The sequence below is a fragment of the Dermochelys coriacea genome, chromosome 9, assembly GCF_009764565.3.
Source record: "Dermochelys coriacea isolate rDerCor1 chromosome 9, rDerCor1.pri.v4, whole genome shotgun sequence".
Taxonomy (NCBI): domain Eukaryota; kingdom Metazoa; phylum Chordata; order Testudines; family Dermochelyidae; genus Dermochelys; species Dermochelys coriacea.
In genome coordinates this window covers 82767587-82792577 of record NC_050076.1, presented here as the reverse complement: position 1 = coordinate 82792577, position 24991 = coordinate 82767587, and the positions used below count along the sequence as shown (strand labels likewise).

General features: G+C 43.3%; 1 protein-coding gene and 1 long non-coding RNA gene across 4 annotated transcripts in view; one reads left to right on the top strand and one right to left on the bottom strand.

The window, feature by feature from the left end:
• LOC119861605 (vascular endothelial growth factor receptor kdr-like) overlaps positions 1-24991 on the bottom strand; it is a 189393-nt gene that overhangs the window by 28268 nt on the left and 136134 nt on the right. For 2 of the 3 annotated variants that reach the window (XM_043492084.1, XM_043492085.1), the window contains 11 exons: positions 21834-21980; positions 19648-19773; positions 18766-18872; positions 17318-17453; positions 15706-15810; positions 13125-13241; positions 9109-9197; positions 6979-7144; positions 6201-6298; positions 5078-5200; positions 4857-4968 (listed from right to left, as the gene is read on the bottom strand). In XM_043492084.1, the coding sequence (XP_043348019.1) occupies positions 4857-4968; positions 5078-5200; positions 6201-6298; positions 6979-7144; positions 9109-9197; positions 13125-13241; positions 15706-15810; positions 17318-17453; positions 18766-18872; positions 19648-19773; positions 21834-21980 (1326 nt within the window). The remainder of the gene's footprint in view (positions 1-4856; positions 4969-5077; positions 5201-6200; positions 6299-6978; positions 7145-9108; positions 9198-13124; positions 13242-15705; positions 15811-17317; positions 17454-18765; positions 18873-19647; positions 19774-21833; positions 21981-24991) is intronic. The other variant, XM_038416926.2, reaches the window with a different exon arrangement.
• On the top strand, positions 1544-4842 carry LOC122455700. Its single transcript, XR_006274107.1, has 2 exons — positions 1544-1723; positions 3998-4842. It is a non-coding gene; the product is annotated as an uncharacterized LOC122455700 (long non-coding RNA).

The following is a 24991-nucleotide window of genomic DNA, read 5'->3' as shown; positions in this document are numbered from 1 at the left end:
ATCATAGATTCTACAGCCAAGGCCCTGTAGGATTCTCTAAGGTTTTCATCCATTTGGGAGGAAAGAAAAGGGGTGTGAGAAAGAGGCTGAGTTTACCTTTAAAAAAACATTCCCATCCCTTCCCTGAAAAAGAATATGAAATTTGCCTTCTCCTACTAGCACCTCTGAATTCCCTCCTCCCCAGCAGAGGCTGTAATCTGTAACACAGCCATTTCTTTTCATAGTCTGGCATCCCTGAAGCTGGCTGAAGAGTTTGGAAGAACATTTAATCAGTTTTGAACAGCAGGGATTTAATGGAATCTGAATCTGGGTCCAGCTCTTGAGGAATCTGTATGAGGTTTACTTTCTATAACATTCCTGCCGGATCTCCTGTTTTCTTCAGCCTTGGGAATGCCATCATATAGTGCACACTTGTGGGTGGGAACAAGCCATGCAGAAATATTAGAAATTGAGAGAGTACCAAAAAGTGACTATTCCCCAAATAATTTAACTGCATGGGCCTTGCCACTTGACCCCTGATATCATGCACTGCAGGGCTGGCACTGTGGAAGTAGCAAAGAGCTCACTGATTAGGCTTGGAAGGCAGTCTATGGCAGCTTAGAGTCAGTTGTCCACAGTTATCTGAAGTCCTTTGGTCTGTGAACGGGGACAGAAATCCCATCAGCAATGTCACAAAACAATCTGTTCTTGGGTTTCCCTGGTTTTAGTTGAGTTGGAAATATTGTGAGACTCGTTTCTGTTGTGTATCTATAGTTCCCTTCCCAGTTTTGTCTGACACCACGAATAATAAGAGTCATAATCAGAATGATAAGATAATGTTTAGTTTGTATGGCAATGTAATGCCAACAGACCCGGGTCGGTGGGATCAAACCTGGGACCTCTGGAGCTTAGTACATGAGCGTCTACCAGATCTAAAAGCCAACTGGCTGTTAGCTAAGGCTATAGAGCAGACTCATTAATTGCACTCTAAGTGGTCTCAGTGCCACTAGATGGGCCAGAACACCATACCCAGGAGGTGTGTGGGTTACAGCAGCACCTTTCATCCACGGATCTCAGAATGCTTTTGAAGTCTTTAGGGTATGAATTAACTTGCTTACCTGAAATAGGTAAGAATGAATATACCTAGACTGAGACATGCATTGGTATGCAAGTTTTCTGAACTTCGACCCTCTGAGCTGTCATGCTAGCTGAACTGTCCATCTTCACACAGTCCATCTTATACTTCATACATGGCAGCTCTGAGGACTACTAATGCCGGTCTTCAGTATCTTTCAGACTGTGGAGTAGTTTCCCAAGAGAAGTGGGTAGAATCCCATTGCTAGGGAGATTTAGCACTAGCGTGGACAATACACAGGAGAGCATGCTGCAGGCAACAAACCTGCATTTGTGAAAAGAGGGACTACATGGCCTAGAAGTCCTTTTCCAACTCCGATTTCTGTGATTCGACACTATTGTAAGCACAGTCCTGTCCACCCAACAGACTTCCATGTGGAGGAAACACATATGGCTGAGATAGTGATGAATCATCCCAGCTGTTTTACGCTGCAAGTTTAGTACATTCCGGCATGCAAAAGAGCAATCCAAACAGACCGAAAGTCAGCTCTGCTTTGCTAAATTGCACTGGCTACCTTATGCTAATTGTCTCTGCAGCAGAGTTTATCATAAGGAACTAGGCCTTGGTGAAGTGCTGGATCATGAAGGGCAAGATGAAAGCCATAGCCTGGTAAGTAAGTGCTGTGGATACTGTTAGCCGAAACAATTTTGGAATATTTGGGGACATTTCCCTGTTTTGATTTACGTACATTGATTCGGGCTTGTGGGAGGTGGGGAGTTTCACTTAGTCTGGAAATCTCAGCTACTCCAGCTGGTTATAATGTGCAAAGTGAACCCTCAGCATTTGAAAGCTTGCTATTCTTGGGCACCCATTATAGGACAGTGGTGAGAAAGAGTGGCAGGAAGGCAGGGAGGAGTGATTCTTGATATGCAACCTTTTGGCCAAGGTTGACCTCCTACCATGTGGGGCCAGCTCAGAGCTCAAATGTATGGAGCAAAACACTCCTGCATATCATTATGGTGCATCTGGACTCTGGTATTGGTGTAATAATTTGGATTTTGTCTGCTAGGAAAGGCTGGGAAAAATGTGGGCTCGGATGACATGACATTTCCCTTGGGGGAATTCTTCTTCAAAACATTCAAAGATGTGGCTTGCACTGGATATTAAATAACCCTCTTTTTGAGCTCACTTTTATTTTAGTGGGCTAATAAGATGCTGATGTTACATTACCAAATGCTGGTTGTTTACATAATTACCTTTGATTGCTTTTTGAAACCCCGCAATTTAAATTCCAGGAGAGACTGACATTCTGTAATGTGCCATGTAAATGATTTCAAAATACATTATCTGCCACCAACTGTGCTGACCCCATTTAAATAATTAGTAGCAAAACCAGCTACAAAATCAAGATAAGCAATTCTTCCTCTGCAGGTTTACCTGTGCATCAACAGAACTAATGCACTCTGCCTAGCCTTTCCAGAGGAAGTTTGTAGTGCTTTATTTCCAGATTCAACTTTTGGCCCTGACAGGACCTATGTCCAAACCAAACTGCATTTTTTTCTAGTCAATATCTTTCTTTTTAAAAGGTACTGAATCTGTGGGACCCAGTAAAAGCAGTGATTGTGGATGGGAGCCAAAACATTCCCTGTAGCAAAGACAAATAACTTTCTGATCTCTGGCCCACAAAGATCTGTAAAACTTTTATATAAGAGGGTTCAATCAGTGACAGAAACCCTTAATTAAAATTTATCATGTGAGCTGCAGATGTGACTAGTGCCAAACCATGGACATGCCTGGATGATCCTTTTGAAAACCCCTCTTAGGGAAAACGACTGGCTTTTGAATCAGTGCCATGGAAAGAGGAAAGTGGTTTCTGATCTACATCATAACAGGATTATAGGAAATCCTAAGGATGGTCAAATCGTGGTGTAATTTAATGGATTCCTCTGGCTTCAGAAAGGACAGTCTAAATTTATGTTACTTTCAGACTGTTTGTTTTAAGTGGCCCCAATTAAGCAACTTCATTGAGAAAAGGGGCTACTTAAACCAAGCAGTCTGAAAGTAACTTAAATTTAGTTTTAAAAGCATTGTAAATAAAAACAGAAGAATAAAAATCTACTCACTGAATTTTGTTATTATTACTCTTGACTTTCATTTGGCACCTTCTGTATTAAAAGGCCAGTCAACAGAATTTTACTCCTGTTTCAACACCACTCTTGGGAGTGGCTGGATGTGTTTCCAGCCCAGCATCATTGGGGCTTCCTGAAGCATTTGTTGTCATTCACCAACAGCCAGTTCACTTGGGTCTTTGCAGATACCCCCATAGTGTGACTGTCCCCATTAATTGTGTCTCTACATGCTAATATACTTCACTCGGTCTGCTGGCTGGCTGCCACAGCTGGGTCATGTAGAGTTCAAGGATCTGAGTTCTAGCCTTCCTCTCACTGTGATGTTCCCGAGGGTATGTAGCAGAATGATCCTTGTGAAGCCCCTAGGCAGCCATGGATGTGTTACACTACAGCACCATAATTCTAAGTCGATACTAGGGCAGAGACATATCCAGACTCTGGAGAAAGCAATAACTCCTGGTCCCGACTTTAAACAGTGAAGTGTCTCTTTTGCATGTTAATATAAACTACAGATGAACCCAAACCAAAGTCGGAGTTCCAAAACACTTCTGAGCTTCAAGGAAGTTCAAATCAGATTCTGAGCACTGCAGCCAGCGCTCAGTCTCCATAATGAGCTAAACCAAAACCCTGAATCTGAATAGTCCCAAACTTTGGGGAATTCTGCATCCAGCTCTGAACTTGGCATCTTGGGCTCAGCGTTAATCCCAGCCAATCTATAACTTGGAGGCATTGGAGGGTCACCCAGGACTGTTTAGAACTAAGGAGCTTAACTATATGGGGTTACTGATTTCATTTGTTTGGAAATGCTTATTAGAAAGCCACTGGACAACACTGAGGAAAGAGAAGATGCCCCGCTGTGCGAGGCAGATTTGGGAACAGAGGGATCCCACTGGCCGTAAGCGACATTGTGTGGTTCAGTTTTAGGAGCCTTACCTGTTGGGTAATGACCAGATCCCAGACTGAGCTTTCTAAGAAGTCTTGTCTAATGGCAGGATGAAGCACACAGGTCACTGATGTCCTCATTCCAAACATTCTGTGCCTTCTCAAGCAGTGTACACATACAAATACACATTCTACCTGTTTGCTGCCAAAATGATTAACGGAGGCTGGCATGGGTTCTCATGTCAAGATTATGATGGCTTCAGCCAATGTTTGATTTTATTCATCAGCATTTTGAGGGGAAGCAGAATCAAGCCTGGGGCAATAGCAGCCATTGTAGCTGTTAGCTCATGCACATAAATTCCCTTGTGGTTCACTGTCTACACTAGCAATGTCAGACCCTCATGTCAACAATAGTGTAATTCTCTGCAACCTATAGGCTGTGTGGTTTCTGATCTGAAGCCAGACTTCTCATGGGAAAATAAAGTTTGACAGGGAAACTTTCACCACTTTAAAAAAAAATGTTTCAATCCAGAGCAGCACTGCTTTGTGTTTGCCACACACTCTCCTGGTATCGATTGTTACAAATTTAAAATCTGGGATTTTTTTTTAACATGCATTAGGAGCCAAATGTTGTCAGTCTAGACTCTAGAGTAACTGCTATTTTACATTGAATTGCTGTTAATTTACACCAGACCAACTGAGATCAGAATGTGACCCTGTATCCTTTGCTGTTTTGTTAAAGCCCTTTGCACAATAATATCATATTAAAAACAACTGTAAAATGATCTTACCCAGAGAAAATATTTCCCATAGTAACACTCCAAAAGACCACACGTCACTCTGCGTAGTATAAATTTTATCAAAAATAGCCTCTGGAGCCATCCATTTAAGTGGAAGTCTTGCCTAAGAATGAAAAAGATGTGGCCCATGGCCAGTTATTGTGGTTGTTAATCTGCCCATTCTCTAGGGGGAGTAATATTGAAGATTGGCAGGTCAGGTCCTTTTCACTTACATCTCCTTTTCGTACATAGTCAGGATCTTTGTAAATATCCCTAGCCAGTCCAAAGTCACAGATCTTAACCACGTTGTTTTCCGACAGAAGGATGTTCCTTGCTGCCAAATCCCGATGAATACACTGCGAGGAAATGCGGACAAGTGAAATCAGAGGTTTTGCCTGAACATCAGGCTGCTAATGGAGTAAAAAGCCTGGGGACTCTTTGAAAAGTGAAAGAAAAACGAGCTCTTGTTGGAGCTGGGTGGAGTGGGAAAATGTGTGTGGGAGCCTGCCAAAAATATACTGTCATATGATAGAAAGAAAATAACTCAGCACAAGGAGTAAATTGAGAAACATGGTGGCTGGTCATTTCTCAGACTCTTTTCATGTTAAATAAATCCTACTTGACCAGCTAAGATCAGAATGGATTTGCAACCCCCCAGTTAAATATTAAACCCTATGGGCCAAATTTTGAAAGGAGACGGCCCAGGGGCCAATACACCAACATTTGCATATGCAATTACCATATGTGAGTGATTGCACGTATGCAAAACTGTGCACACAATCTGATTTCTGGGTACTGTCATGGTAATCATCTGACAGATCCACAATTATGAACATATTTTTGCACATGACTTAGACTCAAACTTCTTCAAAAACCTATAGACTATGGACTAAAATGACATTGAGGCATTCAGTTACCAACAATTACCAGCAAGCTAAACTATTAGAACTACATTCCTCCAAAGTTATCAGAGAGCTTTTTCTCCATTGTGGAAGGATATTTCCTTCCTGGAGGAAGGAGAGATTTCTTCTATATCTGTCATGGAATTCAGATGACATTGCCTGATTTTTCTTCATGCCTTCCAGCTATGGTCCCATGTCATAGTTGCTGTGCTTCCAGCCAACGACAGGTGGAGACTCCCTTTGGAGGTTTATTAATGCCACTCCTTACTTGACCAGAAGATTCAGTGGAATTACAATAGTGTGAAATAAGCACAAGTGACAGGAGAATCAGGCCCAATAATATACTTAGTCTTTATCTCTAATAGCTATGGCTCTATGAAAGAAGCTCATCTCTTGTGGTTTATTGAATGAAATACAAAGACATAAGGAGGAGTGGTGCAGAAATAGAACTCACTTTTCTGGAGGCCAGGAACTCCATGCCTTTTGCCACCTGGAAGCTATAGCAAATCAGATCCTCCAAGGTCAGGGGTCGCTTTTGCAGATCCTCACCATCTACAAGAGACCACAGAAACATGAGAACCTAGAGGGAGAAGACTAGACAGCTGAAAGACTTCTAGCATTAACTGTACATCTCCAATCCTGGAGAGCACATAAAGAGGGACATTTGGGGAGGAAAAAAGGTACATTCCTTTTAACTCCATTAGATGAAGAGTTTTCTGGAAGGGCAGATTGGCAATACAAACACTCTGCTAAAATTTTGCTACTGTCCCTCCTCCATAGAGGAAGCAGCTGGTGTGTGCATGTGTGTTATTGCAGACCTTCAGTAGTGAGTATGAGGGGGAGCACATAAGGTCTGCACTAGCAGTGCTTTGCCGGTACAGCTAGTGGAAGTGAGCCTATTGTGCATTCAGCTTCTACTGGCCCCAGCCGCCATGAGCAAAACAAGTGATTCCAGCAAAAGTGCAGTGCTGGTGGTATGACTGTGCCTCCATTAGGGGTTATTGCTGGCCCAGCTATGTAAGTCACAAATTACCCCTCATCCTACCTCTGCCTGACATAGCTATGACAGTAAACATTTGTAGTGTAGACCTGGCTGGAGTCTGCCATGACCTACAGGACTTGTCAACAAGCAAAGAGACTGTGTAAAGCAAGTGACCCTTGGGGCAGGGCTTAGTCAGAAACAATGGAACCCTTTAGGACAAAGGACTCAGGAGTAGGTAGGTTTCTTTTACCTTCTTCTTCCTCTTCGGAGTCACTGTAACTCTTATCTTCAATGAATCCTGAACTGGCTGAGCTTCCTGTGCTGGCCACACTCTCAAGGCGCCTCTTGATCAGCTCCGTTAAATCACTGTTGGACTCATCCAGACTTTTCTCTGCTTGGTCAGAGTTCTCCTGGGACTAAAAATCCCATAGAAATGATTTACCTTGGTGAAGTGGGATGCCCAGGCAGTTCAGGGTATTTAATGGAACGACATGGCAGAAGCTGGGAAAGGATCTTATGGCGACGTCCCCATAAGTGTTTTGTAAAAGCACTTTTCAAATAATACACAGGGAGCTGCACTGGGTAGGGAACCAAAACTGATCACTATAGCACACAAACAATAATGGGGAGAGGAGGAATTGTGGCATCAGGGAAAATTCCCTTCTCTTACATGAGGTATGTAGCCATTTATTTTATTTAAGTGAATTTAGTGATGTGCTATTACACCACCATGAGTTTGGCTCCGGTTGCTGCAGTTTCAAGCTCAACAGAGTGAAATTACCTCTGGTGCTTTTCTCAAATTGGGAGGCTCTAGGAACATACAAAGTCCAAGGGTAATGACCATAGACACAAACATAAGTACAAAGTTTTATTAAAGTCACAAGCAAGGTGATGATTACCCCTGCACATAGAAATCCTAAGAAAACCTATGCAATAATTATAACCATAGTCATCCTCAGAGATATTCTAGTGTCCGATGGACCTCTCAAAAGATCATCGCTAGAGGGACAGTTCCTGCTGGGTTGTCTCTTGGGTTTTCCCACTTTTATCCAACCAGGGAACCCTCTTTTATATTGTAATTTTGACTACACTTAACACTCTATATATATGCATGAAGGTGTCAACCCTCTTTTTCCTTATCTATATTTCCACACCCCATGAATACTGGGGTGCCCTATTTTTCATAGGTTGGTTGTAGTTCCTCTTATTCTCATTAGCATCTACACACAATATGTACCCTGTGGTCAGGACATATGTTGTAAAAGATGTTGCAATAAGGTATCTCGTGATCTTGTGGTTGATTTTCTGTCACATTACCTATTGGCACATCTTTCCAGTAGGCTTGTGATCTTACTGGCAAAGAGTCATTCTCTGGTCACTTACATATGTCAAGCATTCTTAAGTCTATGGCCTAGTATGGCTAAGCTGAAATCTTACAGGCCTTACCTGTAGGCCTTGCGTTTCAGCCTGCTTTACTTAGATACACATTTAATACTTATCACTCCTAAATACTTAATAATCTTATACTTCTCTGATCCTACAACCTAAAACTATTTGACATACATGAATTATATGTAACATAGCATATGAGTTAATCATAACATCACACAGCACAACAATAAATGGATAATAAAATGAACTAATTGGCTACAGTTACCATATGTGCTTTAGGGTCCATGAAGAGCAGATGTGACCACAAATATTAGAGACATCTGGAAAACCCACACACAATAACCTGCGTCGTACCTGGGAAGGATCAAAGGCTGCACTGATCCTGCTAGGATTTGAATCAGTGGTCTCTGTTTTTAGACAGACTGAGATTTGAAACAACCAGGCTCCCAAAGCTGCTATCCGAGTGTCATATTAAGTCTTCTCGTGGAAAGGGGGGACTGACCTCACCTCTCCCGTAACAGTTCTGGTGGCTAATCTATGCAGCCCTCTGTGGCACAACAAGACTAGTGAGCTGCTGAGGATGGAGATGGGATTGAGGAACCAGTGTTTTCATACCTAATGTACAGAGACCATACACTGCTCTTTAAAGCAGCTAGTGGCTGGTGGTGAGGAAGTGGAATCAGAGCAGTTTTTTTCTCCTCCAAGTCACATAATGGTGAATGTGCTGTTTCCATGAGCATTTGCAATTGATTATGCAGTATGGGCTGGAGGTGAGGGAGAGGCAGAGGCTGAGACCCTACAGAGGAAGGAGTTCATTCTTCCTTCTCCTATTACAAGTTGGAATTTGGTGGGCTGATGAAGCGCCAGCATTCAGATATAACTGAGGCCCCTCTAAGGCAAGTAGAGAACAAATCCTAATAGCAGCTAGCCTCAATGATCATGAATTGCCCATCTTGCAACTGCATAAAAAGCCAGTTGTTTATTTTACCTTATATGCAACAAAGTCCCCTCGTTTTCCTCTCAGGTAATTAGACAGATTTCCATATTTGCAATATTCTACGATAACCATCAAAGGACCTGCAAAGAGAACAAAAGCAACGTGACCTTCACAGATGTAAAAGTGGAACATATGCATAGTGCAATTCTGCACTCCTGCCATGGAAAGGGTCTAGAGAAGGACAAAGTGTTTAACATTAATTCAGCCCCATGATTTCCCTTGTGAAGTAGGTAAATATTATAAGCCCCATTATACAGATGAGGAAACTGGGTAATAAAGAAGTGAAGTGATTTTCCAGGCTCAAACCATGAGGCAGTGGCAGAGGTGGGAAACTGAGAATAGAACACAGGAGTCCTAGCTACTACCTCCCTCTTTACCTGTCAGACAACAATATTAAGAAATTGTTTCTTGTTTCTAGAAAAAGGAACATTAAAGAGGCTAGACCAGAATATACAATCCCCCATATTACTAAATTATTTTTTTTTCTGTTGGGATCCATTTCGTGGAACAGCCCTCCGGGTTTTCTGATCTCTGTGTAAATCTTTTTGTATTGTACAGGACTTCATGCCAGGGGAGGCAATACAAACACATATTTAGATTTGTTTGTGACACCAGATGAATCAAAAGTTTGCAAAGATATTTGATCTAAAGGCTTTGGAAGCACAAAGGGGCATGTCGATTTCTTCCTTTCTTATTCCTGGGCAAAGTATTTTTTAGTTTGATGTATTTGTTGATTTTATACAACTATGGATGTTTTTAGACATCTTTGCAAGTGCTTTTGTGTTTCAGCCCAAGCCATGAGAGAATAAAATCTGCATTTCTGTGCAATTAGCCTCCACTGCATGGTTGCTGGGTTTTAGAAACCAGCACACAAAATGCCTCATATGTAGGGGAAGGTGAAGTCATGGGATTAGAATGCATGTAAACACCTATTATTATCCATCCTAAGTAGTCAGCCTTTCATCTCTGTAAACCTTGTTCCATCTGGAAACTTCAGATTCAGTCTCTTGAGTTCAGACTTCAAAGGAAAAATGCCAAGAGCTGCATCAGGCCATTCAGTGAACATGCAAACCCTAAGCAATAAGCTCTTATCTGCATGTGTCAGAAATACACATATACAGTCTTGTGCCGTGGTGTACCTGTTTGGCTCAGTTTGACATAAATAAGTCTGAGAACATGGGATTGAAAACAGAGCAGTGGGGAAGAATTGATAGGGAACAAACAGGGAAGAGAGACATTTTATTTGAAACCTCTCTACTGGCTCAAAATGAGGAAGAACCGGGTTGCAATCAGCACCTTGGAGTGGGTAACCCAGATAACGGGGAGAAGATGAGGTTTTTTACTTAACTATAATATCACTGTATTATATTTCAATAGGACCTTTCAGTTGTAAGGATCCTAAAGTGCTACCAGGTAGGCACTATACGCCGTGGGCCTGCTCAGTAGCTGCTGCTCTCATTGACTTCAGTTACAGCTGTGGGTGCTCAGCACCTTTGAAAATCAAGCCCAAGTATATACTATACATACACAGCACCACTCTTTGCATAAATACAGTCACCTCTGTGGTGCCAGCTGATCTAATGTGGATATCAATGTCACCACCACAACCTGTCTAAAGAGGGTATGGGCTGGAAGGCTATGACTGAGAAGCAGTCACTGCAACAAGCAGTCAGCTGCTCTGAAGTCTGCAAGCTGGGGGAGATCCAGGTGACCAGAGCTATGCAACTCATCTTTGATCCTGCCACTGGTCTTTACTGTCTCTTCTGTATCACTATGCTGCCTCCACCACCACTGCTCCACAGCGTTAGATTACTTCCCCAAACCAGTGCTGGCTTCTTACAGTGCAAAGAAAAGATCAAATGGAACATTGTCTCAAGAAACTAAAGTCAAATCTGGCTCGTGGATTCTCGGAAGAAATGCAGATTCCAGCATGACTTTAAAGTGCTACTAAGTGCTTTATTCATGCCTCTGAAATGTTTCCTAGACGCAGCATCGCCATATTTTAGTTCCTTATTATAAAGCATATTAGAGCATGCATTAGTGCTAACTGCTTAACATCAGATGCTCTGACAAGGTGTTTCAAAGTGACGGGGGGAGATATTGTTAAAATAATGTATTGTGCACGTTTAATGGGAGCAATTATCAAGAATACTATTACAAGCTATATAAAACTTAACAAGGAATGAGAAAGCCCTGTGCTTAGAAATGGTATTTTAATGGAAACTCTTATCCCAATGTCTATCTTGTGAGCTCTAGGCTATTTTTCTTCAGTTTCCACCAGCATCGTTCAAAAGCAAACAAACTAGAGCTTGCTTGTAGGTTATGCAGTTAGTGCTCTTAATGCTGTATGGGAAACCTGCCTTCCACACCCGGTCTCTTTCTTCTCCAGGTTTTAGCAGTGACTTCTCTGAGCAGCTAGTAAGGTAGCACTAAAAGGGCCTATTCACCCAGAAGGATGCAGGGTAGGGAAAGAGGCTACTGAATGCTCCAAGGGGGATACTGAGGACCACCTGGGGACAAGTACACTCAAGCAATGGATAGTCACAATAGGCAAAGGGTCACGTTCACTTACATGGACCTTGCTATGATTAGAACTCAATAAGGTGCAAACATTAGGGTCATATTAGTGTTCAGGTTAATGGCTAGTGGCTACAGTTGCATGAGACTGTTCTGGGCTTCTGGTTATGACAAGCCATCACACTGATATTTTACTAAGTATTATTTCTCAGTTTTCTTGGCTTGATTTGGTAAGAGGCACTACCATCATGGCTCACAACTTCCCTCCCCCATTAATCACAGGTCAGCAGCCCAGCGTCAGGGATTGCTTGCCTGTTCCTCTGAAATCCTCAAAAAAACATTTCAGACCAATGTGACTGTCCAGTCAGTTGTGGTATGCAAAGCTATTGGTCTCTTGCCTCAGCGCTCCAGTGGATTCCAAATCTGTGGCTTCCAGATTAGGGCAGGGTATGCCACTTGCTGTCTCCTGTCTGTTCTACTGTGAACTGTGAATGTCTGGTTTGCGGGATAATTTATCTCCTGTCATCCTGCCAATTATCTCAGTAACATTGCTTTTTTTCCTCTGGCTTGGCAACTAGATGTCCCTTGGGAAAATGATATCTTTAATTCCTCAGACAGTTACCAATGTGGGCACCATCTCTCTGTCTCCATTTATTTTATCCTTGTTTCTTCGTCCTCAACCTTTCTCTCCCATTGTTTGGAAATTGTTTTCAAGGTTCATCATAAACACTGAAGATACATCTATGGTAGATGTTACCCGGTAATTAAAAGCATAAAGCAAAGAAAGCCCACACTGTTTTAAAGGGCAGGCTAAGAAGGGGAAGGATTCTCCACTGGTTAGGCAGTTGGCTAGGATCTTGGAGACCTGGGGTCAAGTCCCTGCTCTGTCAGAGACTCTTTGTGTGACCTTGGACAAGCCAGTTAGACTTTCTGTGCCTCATATTCCTTTCTGTAAAATGGAGATATTAGTACTTATCAACCTCACAGCGGTGTTGTGAGGCTAGATACATAAAAGGTTGTGAGGTGCTCAGATATAGGGCCGTATAAGTACCTTAGATAGATAGAAAAGTAGAGAAAATGAAGGGAACGTATGTGTTAGGAAGGAATTCAAAAGCCATCAATTACACATTGCCAAATTCTCTCCCCACACAACTTCAGTGGCAGCTGACAGGTTATACTGTATTGTACTGGGCACCAGCTCACGTGTGTACACTGCTAGCGCTCTATTGGTTGGAAAGTTAGACATGCATGTGTGTGCGGTAATAACACGCAGTAATGGAGACCCTCCCACAGGACATGAGCCCTAATAGCTAACGAAGATTCTCCTTTTTGCCTGAGGGGTAAGGGCCTATGTTTCTGAAGCAGAATATCCTTTGTTCTGTCCCTGCTGATGACCATGAAGATGACATGGCTGCAGAATTGCTATTGCAACCGAGCACAATTACTGAGCACGGATTTGCTAAAAGCTTTGTGGGAGGATGGTTTCTTACCTCCTGCTTTGGTGCAGGCTCCCAGCAGGTTGACCACGTTCAGATGGTGTCCTATGTGGATGAGGATCTTCAGCTCGGACATTAAAGCCTTGCACTCATTTGTAGTTGCGCATTCTGCTTAAGATAAACAGGACCAAGCCATCTTTACACAACAGGATATTTGTAACAGGACACAGAAAATCCTGTTTATACTTGAAAACAAAACCCACCGAGGTTACTTGTGCTATCTCTGCCTCTCAGACTCCTAAATAGATAAGAACTCATCCGCCTGCTGTGACCTTTCTGCAATGGAATAACACCTTGCCCTCTGGGTGCCTCTTGTCGTCTCTGCAGTGGGTCACCGTGGATTATTATCCTGCAGTAGAACCTCTCTAATGCTACCTAGACACTGGGAGAACCTTTGCAAAGAACTAAATTTTGCAAATTTAGCAAGTTGAACAAACACATCCAAAAAGGCAAGGAGATAATGCAAGAGAAAATGTTTGTTTTCCATGCTTGTTGGTGATTGTAGTTTAGTAGCAACTCTTTGCAATAATACTTCACAGGATCTACTTTTCAGAGGTGCTCAGCTCTCACCACTCCATGTAATGGGAGCTCTAGTTGCTCACACATCTGAAAGTCAGGCCCCATAGTGTGCTACTCAGTGTACTCCAGAACTTTTTGTAAAATAACCAAGTCTCGGTAATATGAGACCTCACTACAGTGCTGTCACTGGTATTAAATCATCCTTAACAAGTGGGCAGAGTGGCCTTGTCTGTGTGTGAGTTGTAAAGTATACAGCTATGTGAAACACAGACTAACAAGATTCTGCTGAATTTCACAAAGTCAGAAGAGGGACCATAGCTCCTGAGTACTAGGCCTTGTCTGAGTTACATGGACATTTCCTCAGTATAGATCCCACTTCTGACACCATATATTTTCCATATGGTTGGGCCTTTAACTAGTGATTTTCTACTATCATCTTTGTATCATTTTCATGATTAAAACAAACAAAACAAAAAGGGGTGGATAATGCCGGGTTGTTGCGTGTTTCCTACCACTGCGTGCAGTCTGCATGTCTCACGGTTGGGGGTTAGCTTTAGAGCTGAGTGAATAACTTATAACAAATCATTTATTTTGACAAACTTCGCCTCTTTTTCTGGTTGCAGAATTGTCCATGAACAGATTTCCCGGCATCTTTGCATTTTTTATGCCTCATAAAGAGATAGTACTCCAAGCCTGAGTCTCCTTCAGCAGGCACCAGTTTTAACTCCATTGACTTCAGTGGAGTTCAACCTGATTTACATGACTTTGAGATGGGAACCAGGCCCAATAATATTTAAATTGAACATCATCTGAAATTCTTTATGACAATCTATTACATTTGCATTCTGCCTTCCATTTTGAAGGAGATACCAACAAGCTTCATGGAATTTACATATATGGTGGAATCACTATAATGCTGCCACCTCTAGGGCCTTCTCTTTTCTGAATGAATAGATTCTCACCAGAGGTTCTAGTTTATTGATGGCTGCATTCACGGTGGGGATGGCATTTTGGGTGGTGATGGGGGGCCATGGTTGAAGCAAGAAGGATGCAGCAGCAGCCAGGAGGAAGGTGTAAGGCACTGCTGGAAGACTTATTGGGCAGGGTTAGCTGGGAAGCAGCCTGGGGGAAACTGTGTGGGGTGGAGGAGCCAGGGGAGAGTTGGGTCAATCAAGGACCTTTGGGAACTTCAGGTAGGTCATGAAGAGGGGTGTAGAGTGGGACAAACAACAGGAGAGAGAGGGGGATCTGAAGACCCCATTGGCCCAATGCAGGTCCAGAAAGCTGGTACTGGCAAGTAGAGGAAATTGGGCACTGAGGGGAGGGGTGGATAGTGGAGGAGCAGAAGAGGCAGCTGGCAACAAAAGCCACATTGTGGAGCTGAAGGTGTTAACACTATCACACAGCAACACTATACGGCAGTTTGGGTTAGCGAGTGTAACCCCACCCAAAGAAAATCACGTGTATATTTGAAAAGAAACCAAGTGACCAGTTAAAACCCACAAACCCATGCACCCAACATGCTAGATGATGTATTTATTCACAAACTGTCTGCAGAGGCTTTGTATGTAAATGTCATTTGGAAACAACATATGCTCCAAGTTCAGTGGCCCCCTCCCCCCTGGCTGGATGGTAAAAGCATTCCTTCATTTTAATAACTGCAAGAAAGTTGTCCCTAATTCACTCCCTTGGCAGAGCTCCGTTTCAACCCCTTGAACTGTTCCACATCTGGAAGGACTGGGATCGATGGTTTCGACACAATTTCAAACTAATGCAATTACTTTCTGTAATCTGTTTCCCTCCTAACCCCACAGACATGGAGGCTGCTGTTTTCCTCCTCTAGGAATATAAGGCTACATCAGGGGCATAGCATGGAGCCCACTTGTCATTTCCCACACGTTGACATCCCCTGTACGGCGACTAATTGTTCCCATGTGGCAAATCCATTCCCTTCCAAACACAATGTCCTCAGGACTGGTTTAGAGCTGAGCACCGGAAACCTTGTTACCCACATACGTCCAGAGGAACTGTCTGAGAAGCTCTCAGAGAAATGTACCTTTAAGCATTTTAACTGCAACTGTTTTGCAGGTTGAAGATTTATCAATACCAAAAGCAGATGCTTCCACGACCTTCCCAAAAGCACCATGACCCAGTGTTTTACCTAGAGAAGAAAGAGTCAAGAATGAGCCATAGGAGACTGAGGACAGTCTCCATCAGCTAAGAGAGAAACATGCATTAATCTTTAGCTTTGCAAAAAATATAGGACACCAGAGCCCAGGCACAGCACAGATGAATAGTCAATAATAGATGTATATACATATGATCTGCATGCGATACAGTATGTAATTTACTTCCCAGCTAAAAATGCCTTTAAGCTGGAGTTGAGGCTGACATAAGAGAAAGGTAAAAACATTACTTGCAATTATCCCCAAATCAACCCTTCCCAACCCAGAGTTCAGGTTGAAGGAGAAATCTACAGATATTAAGTTCGGAAATGCACAGCGAGGGCATCTAAAGAACGTCCACTCTCCCACCCTGCAGTTATTGACATGTACTCAACTTTAACTTCATGGCAATGTAGCTTTTATCTGGAAGCTGCTTGTTTTGAATTACTAAAAATGTCAGACATGAACACTATACAAGAAACACAAAGAGAATGGTCCCATTTGGGTTTTTCCCCTAGCCACTAGAACAGGGGTTCTCAAACTAGGGTCAGGACCCCTCAGGGGGTCGCAAGGTTATTACATGGGGGGGTCATGAGCTGTCAGCCTTCACCCCAAAACCCACTTTGCCTCCAGCATTTATAATGGTGTTAAATATATTAAAAAGTGTTTTTCATTTATAAGGGGGGTCACACTCAGAGGCTTGGTATGTGAAAGGGGTCACCAGTACAAAAGTTTAAGAACCACTGGACTAGAAGATATATAGTGTGCATCTTTAAATCTTTATTTGATTTGAACAGTTAGGGCCATTTTCACCAGGACACCCTGACTGCTTCCCCTGCTCTGGAGCTGCGCTAAGCAGGCAGAGCAAACTGGCCAGTTTCCCCCAGCTCCTACACTTCCCTGAACACACACCATTTCCCCCTCCCTCTGCTGCCACATGCCCCCCCCAGCCCAGTTTTCCCCTCCCTCCTAGTCTCTAAATTCCCCTGCTGGCCCCCAGGATTCCCCCCTCCCCCCCCGAGTAGATTTTGTTCAATGGGTAGGTTCTGAAAAGAATTTTAAACATTAATCATCATTTTTGATCAGTTTCTCTTAATAGAAAGTTGTTTTCCATCAACAAGGTGAATAACGTTCTTCTACAGACTATTTCATGAAGACCTGCCTTCTTTCAAAATGTCTGCCTTCTTCCCTGGGGGAAAAGAGTGGCTCCCAATCCTGCCAAGGGACACTGCCTTCCCTGAGGACACCTTGGTTTCACTTCCACTGAGAACAATGGCAAGTGATAGCCATTTTGTAAGATGGTGTCTGTATTTTCGAAGGAGACCCTTAGCATCACTCCCATGGAGAACAATCCTTGACTCTGGAACCACTGTCAATTCTCCTCCAAGGATGGAAGAGCACTGGACATGAGGACTAGGGTAGCCTCTGTCATCTGCTATGGTGCAGCATTCAGGGCTACAGGATATCACCATCCTTGACATTAATAATGTCTGTACTGCTTACCAAGCCGCAGCCTGTCTCTTGGGAACTCCCATTTACTGCTGTCATATGGCAGACGGTCACACTGTTCGTCAAGGGGCATTTCCTCTGGATCCATTATGATTGACAGGTATCCTGTTTTAATATCTGTGGCATCTGGCTAAAAACAGGAAAATAACCATTTCACAGGCTGTAACTTGAGATAAAGGTGTGATCTAATGGAATTTGCGTAGGCTTGGGTGCCAGGCCTCTCTGAGTTCTAGTCCTGGTTCTGATGCTAATGCCCATCTGTGGCTTTTGAACATGTCTCGTCAACACCATGCTTCAATTTATTCATCAGTAAAATGGGGAAAATAATACTTATCTATGCTGGCCTTACGTGCGTGTTGAGTGGATTAACTAATTAATGCTTATAAAATCCCTTGAAGATGTAAAGTCCCTTAATATTATTAGTCTCTACATACATTAGAGAAACCCAACACTGCTACTACGTGTGGGAAATCTTTGAGATTAAAGCTACATTTATGAGTGCCTTGTTGGACAACTCTCCAATTCCTTAACAACTCAAGGCATCGTGCTTTAGAAACAGGCTTACATGTCAACATGGGTGCCACTGAGGGGAAAAGTCTGATTTGGGCTCCCCTTATGGCCACTTTATGCAGGTGTAAATGATGACACAAGATCTATTGGGTCTAGCACCTCTGCTGTCCTGGAGAGACACAGCGTAAACTTGAACTTGAATAATTCTTCCCAGTTCTATTGTAAATGTGTTGAACACTCATACAAATTACAGAAGATCAACATTAAGACTGTGGTTTGGGCTGCATCCAGACAAGAGATCTAGTATCTTGTACCATGTTTTTTGTTTATATAAGCAAGAAAGAACAACCCTAAACATGATTTACTTTATCAAATGCTCCTTGGACCTAACTTAGGGCCCACTTCTTTGGAGTCTCAGGACAGAGGCCAAGGAGTAAATGAGCCATGGAAACATAATGAACTTTTGTGGTTTGAGCCCAGCTCTAGAGCAAACAACAGATTGTAACATCCTACAACAATACTTAATCAAGCGCTCCCTTCACTAACTACATTTAGGGAAAACCTTATTTGAGATGGGCTGAAACCAGAACTGTAAGGGGTTTAGGATTTGAATGCCTGTCTCCAAACATTCTTGGATGCTTCTGAATCCATGTCAGATCCACAAGAGAAAGGGGCCTGTTTTCCTGATCTGGTTGGATGCTGACCAAGATGGCAGAAATCTCATAAGTACAGCTGATCTCACAAGATGTCAAGTAATTAATCAAGAGGAATGCTGGCCTGAAATTTCACGAGAACAGCTCATACAGTTTTGTCATCATCTGTCCCAGGTCGACCTCAATCCTGAACTCTGAAGCTTAGTCTTAACTGGATCCAAGCCCAGAGCTCAGCTCTAGCCCATTTCAATTCCATGTATAATATGGAAGCTCTCTTACTTTTCTCAGTTTCCGAATGAAAAGGGTCAGAAGAAGCCAAAAAAGGGTAGCTGCTAGACCAGTGCAGACCAAAATGATAACTTCAATATTGGACTTTTCTTCAGATCCTGTAAATTAAACGCATCAGATTTTAAATTCAGTGCAAAAATTAAATTATAAATAAATAAATACAACTTGTCATTCCATCAACCATGCTTCATTTCAGAAAAATGGTAGCCATGAAATGCCATGACATGTGGTGGGAGCCTTTTCATTCACTTGCTGTAGGCAATGATATAGGAAACCATCTCTAACCAAGAGACACAGAGACAATGGTTTGGCAGAGGTGGGCAGGATATCCACTGAGTGCCATTACTTTATATTATCAATGCCAAATGTTCAAAGTACTATACTATGGTTCTCAACCATGGATCATGAACAGGTGTCGGGGTTGCAATCACTCTGTTCTTTTCCTATGGCTAATTGGAAGATAGTCCCAGCTAACTCTTGGCTAAATAGGAGGGGAACTTAAGGAGATTCCAGTGTAAAAAGACTGGGAACCTCTGTATTATATGATTCCCCATGAAACATTCAAGTTATATTGACCATATCTCACTTTGTGTAGCATATGTTCTGTCTGTGGTAGAGTTGTTCCAGACATGAAGACATGTTGACCTGCTTCAGGTCCTAGGTCTTTATGTGATCATGTAAACTTCCTGGAACCTCAAAGGGGATTCAGTTTGAGTTTTGAACAAGGGATTAAGTCAGTTCCTACTTTATCCAAGCCTGCCCTGTATGTGTGTGTGGAGTGGGGGTGCGGGTTGAGGGCGTGGGGGCTGTATAATGTCTTTCCCCCAAATTAAGCCTGTTTCACCAAGCTTGTGCATGAGCTTGTGAACTCACCTTGTATTTTAATAAATGCTGATGTGCTGTCATTGCCCATTTCATTGGAAGCCCTACACTCATAGAGGCCTTCATCATCTTTTTTCACTCGTTCGATGACCAGGGTGTTATTTTCCATGGAAATACCTGTGTTAGGGGGATATAGTTTCATTTGATTACAGAATATATTTGTCAAGAAAGAATGTCCAACAGGAGCTGTGTTGAAAATGGCTGCACTGGCCACTGCAGCCCTGCACTGGTACCTCCAGTAGCAGCCACAAGAGATCTTCTAGTGCTGTATATTATATTCACCTTGGTTTGCAGTACCATACTGCAAACCCCTCCCAGGCCACCTGCTCTCAATGCACTTGTCATGTTAACTCCACAGTGACAGCTTTGCAGCCTGTGCAGAACAGGTGTATTTTTTTCATGCAGCCTGATACTGCTCCCATGGAAGGCAATGGGGGCATGACTGGGCCCAGAATGAGCTCACTGGGCCAAATGCTGCTCTCCGTTACACCTGCAAAACTCGCAGCAGGATTTGCCTCTCCCCTTCCCAGCCCGAGAGTTGCACTGCATTTGGGGAGATGTCATTAGAACATATTAAATACGACTCTCTTATTAACCCAATATGCTTTTCAGACCAGGCCGGAGGGGCACAGAGGGGCTGCACCTCACTGGGTGAGGAGTTCAAGCTGAGTCCCCACCCACACACTGGAGCTTGGGAGCAACTGTATTGCCCGCTAAGGCACAATGCCTCTCCAAGAAGTGACCCCTCTCCTCCTCTGTGGAGGGCTGTGCCTACCTGGCACAATGTAGTGCTCAGTAGGGAAAGGAATTATGTAGATTGATCCAAGGTGGCCTGGCCAGGGCATAACAGGATACAATGAAGGAAAGGAAAACTGAGGCTAAATGTCAGTGAGACAGCAATGTCTAAGACTACAGCACTGCCTCCCAAGGGAAACGATGAGAACCCCATCTCTTGGGACATTTAAAATGGGGACAAAGCCCTGAAAAACCAACTATTTGGCTCAATCTTGCATTCATGAGGGAGGAGATGGCCTACATGTGGCCTAACTGAGCCTTCGCTAGCTTCAATTTCTCTGATTCGGTGACACACGATTCCAAGGTCATTTGGTTTACTAAGAAGATGCCATTAACAGAACAGGGGAAATACATTGGGCCTTGAGTCCAAAGGTTTTAAGTTTGCAGTGTGTTCTGCCCATGAATTCTGTTGTTGTTAACAAGAGCGGTGCACATAACTCACCATGCACAGCGCTGAAATATTTAACCTGAGGTAGTTTTTTCAGATACATTTTTTATGTGTTCATCAGTTGGATGAGTTACATGCTTGTCCCTCTAGAATTATTTATAAAACTTCACTAGCTGTTAAGAGCTTCTGCTCAGAATGGTCTGATCTGAGTTATGTAGGATTCTAGATTTCCTAACCCAAGAAGCAAAATTAAAGTGAGAAGAACCAGTTACTAACATTAGTTTCTCTATAACATAAAGGGTATTTCAGGATAGAGGGGCCTGGAAAGAATTCCAAGCTCAGGCAAACATTCCAAGCACATGTGTGTGTTGGCTGAGCTGACAGCTGTTTCTCATCATTGTTTTATGCCGAGGGAAATAAAGACACAGTGTATTATGCCCTGAAGCCAGCTAAGTGATCCTTAGTGGAGACACTACCATTGACTTCAACAAGCTCCGGATCAGGCCTTAAGAACATCTAGCAGTTCAGGCTCACATTTTTAGATACTGCTTAGCAAGTGGCAAAGCGCCCTGCTTTTTGTACGCATAAAGAACCATCTTGGACATGCCTGATGGGCAGCTGGGTGCTCAGCACCTTGATTTCCCTTGCCAGTGTCAGTTCTGCACATATATGATTAATTCTGCAGGCACAAGCAGTGGCATGTGCAAAACTGGGCACGTATAATCAAGCACTGGTTTGAAGCTAGCTGGTTATTTTGGCCTCTGTAATCCCATTTGCAAACCACATCAGCAGCCAGGTGTAGATAATGTGGTCTGAGTCATTTACAGTGTCCTGGGTTGATAGCGTTTGGCACTCATCACGCACTGCTGTTAATAACTCCACCAAATGCCAGGCAGGGGAGAATCCGGGACCAACACGGCTTGCAAATCTGTAAATACGTTACCATTGTTTCCCTTTCAGCACCTGTTGTGGTGCAGCATTTCTCCACACTCACCTGAAGCAGGTGAAATGGGATAGCCATTTTTCCGCCACGCAATATGAGGCGTTGGGGTTCCATTTACTTTGCACTCCAGCATGATCTTGCCACTGATATTAACCTCCCGGTCTGTGAGGTTCTGCATAATATATGGCACTGCTTTTGCTGCATTCACAAAGGAAAACAACACACAATCAGTCTGAGGGCAGGTCTATACTTAAAATGCGACAGCAGCACAACTGCACTGGTGGCGCTTCAGTGAAGATGCTACGGGAGAACTTCTGCCATGGGCATAGTTAATCCACCTCCACGAGAGGCGGTAGCTATGTTGATGGGAGAAGCCCTCCTGTAATCATAGCCCTTTCTACACTGGGGCTTTGGTCGGTATAAGTACCATCACTCAGGGGAGTGGATTTTTCACACCCCTGAGCGATGTAATTATACCAATGTAAATCTATAGTGTAGACCTGGACTTAAGGAGGCATCTTCTAAAGACTTACATTTTCATCTGCACATAAAGGCCTTGTCCTAATGTGTTGGCTGCAGCAAAGGTTTATTAATGGAAAAGATGTGTGGTGAGCAAAACCAACAAACAGATCATGTCTTTTACTAGAAATGGGCAAATTCATTTTGCTTTATTTCAAACCCACTAAGGGTATGTCTACACTACCCGCCGGATCGGCCGGCAGCGATCGATCCAGCGGGGATCGATTTATCGTGTCTAGTCTAGACGCAATAAATTGACTCCTGTACTCCAGCTCCGTGAGAGGTGCAGTTGGAGTCAATGGGGGAGCAGCAGCAGTTGACTCACTGCGGTGAAGACACCACGGTAAGTCGATCTAAGTACGTTGACTTCAGCTATGTTATTCACGTAGCTGAAGTTGCGTAACTTAGATCAATTCCTTCCCCTCCCGCCACCCCTGTGTAGACCAGGGCTAAGTTTCACTCAGAGTTGAATGTTACTTAGTCCCTGTGAACAAACAAAGGATCAGGTTGGGGGCAGAGCAAAAACACACAAAGGGAGCGTAAAGAAAGGAGCAAAGAAAAGAGAGGAAAATGCTAGGATTCTCTGTTGCCCAGTACCTTGTGGGCAGTCATTTACACCACTGCAAAGTTCAGAACGGAAGCGTTTTACCCACACTTTGTATTCATTTTACACTGGTGTCAATGACTACAAAAGGTGCAGGATCCCAGAGAACAAAGTCCAGAGTACGCTGTAAAAAACAGCCTGAAACATGGAGAATAGCCAGTGCGCATAGGATAAAGAGGAAGATCCAATACACGCAGAATCGGAAAAGGATATTGAAAGGCTTCATGGCTGGTTTTTTATAGTAGGAGGAGAAATGTTTTGGGGAAAGTGTGTTCATGTAGCATGCTCTTAGGATGAATTGCCTCCCAGCCACTACAGACAAATAAGAAGAAACTGGTAACTCACAGAAAGACATGTTCAAAATCCCAGCTCTTCTGTATGTGTACTAATAGCCTAGCTGTTCCCCCCATCTCCCTGCCACTGTGTGTAGGTGTCTGTGTAGGTGGAAATCTGTCTAAGTGAACACAAATATCTGCAAGGGGAAAAAAAGTGAATTGCTTGAATGCAATATGCAAAAAAGGACTCAGTGCCTCCACATCTGGTTGTTGTGAAAGGTGGTAAGGACACTAGTTATGGGGGCAAGGCCAGTACAGGAAATGACAGAAGGAGTCATAGCCTCTTTCCCCCCTTGGGCCATTGGAAAGAGAAGAGTGATGCATTGATTTATTGTTTTAATAAGTCATCAAGGCATTGCCCACGCAGGCATCAGAACAGTGCTAGCTACAGCTATAGTGTGGGTGAGAATTTTTTCCGTCTTTCTCTCTCTGTGTCTGCATGGGTGTTTGTAAATCTCATGATAATGTCTCTGCACTCATGAAGGACACTGCATTGAAAATGCTAGTAACAGCTTTACTTAAACATGACTGTAGCTAGCACAATATGGGCTGGTTCTTAGCAGGCAGGGGCTTACTGCAGCATGTCTGTCCCTGTCTGTCTGTCTAGTGCCTACTCACGCAGTAATCTAAGTGCAGAACCTAATTTAGGGATCACAGTCAAACTTCCTGCGAAGAACTGTACTCTCCACTACATGGGTAGGCACAGTTTGTTTAGGGTCTCCCCCATCATCCACTTCTGTTCCATGCTTTTTGTTCTCCACTAGAAGACAGATGAGAATACCTGGGGCCTCACAATCCTTCTGCTGGTACCTCCTACTTAGAAGTCTTAGGCCTGCTTGCCCATACTCACACGAGTATAAATCAGGAGAAACTCCACTGAAATTAATGGGCTTACGCTGGTGTAAAACTGGGACAAGATTCCAGCCTGTTGTCTTTAGATAGCCACAGATAGCAAGGACACTGAGCTCTGTAATATTTATTGTTGACACTAAATTTAAAGAGATGGATTCTTGGAGTCAAGATACAGAAAAGAAAAACCTGCTATTGCTTTAAATGTAAAGAGTGAATACCCTTCGATTCCATGCTCCTGCCAATATCCTTTGCAATTACATTTGATGAGTCTAAATCTTATTCATGTTACATGTAACCGTGGTAATCATCATGGTATGTAATCTCACTGGATGTTTTACCAAAGCATGACAGACCTTGGGTGCGCCACCCAAGGGACATGCTGGTGGGGTTGGCAATATAGTAGGTGGTGCTCATTCCTCTGAGTCTGCACTAAATCAATACCCCAGCATGGTGTTAGGAGGACATGATGCTCCTGTAGTTGCTGCATGTGGTGATCGAAGATTCCACAGCACTTTTCATAGGAACGGAGCTGGTGCTCTGGTCAGACGCCACTTTCAGTACTGCAAATGCCTGGCTTAACCAATTCTCCCTTGTCTCAAGTGGCCAACCTATCCTAAGCTGTGGTGCTTAGGCACTGCTGTGCACTGTCAAATAGCTGCAGCATGTCAGGAGGGTGGTGCAGATGGGGTAAATAATTCCTGCATGTACAGGGCCATGTCTCAATTGATGGAAATCAGTGTAGCTCGATCAAATTCAATGGAGCTATGATGATTTGCACCAGCTCAGGATTTGGCCCACAGTTTATAAATCAGGTCTTAGAGATCTGTAAAGCCATTTGGGATCCTTTCTGATGAAAGGTGCTACATGTATAGAGGTCATTGTAGTCAACTGTTAACACA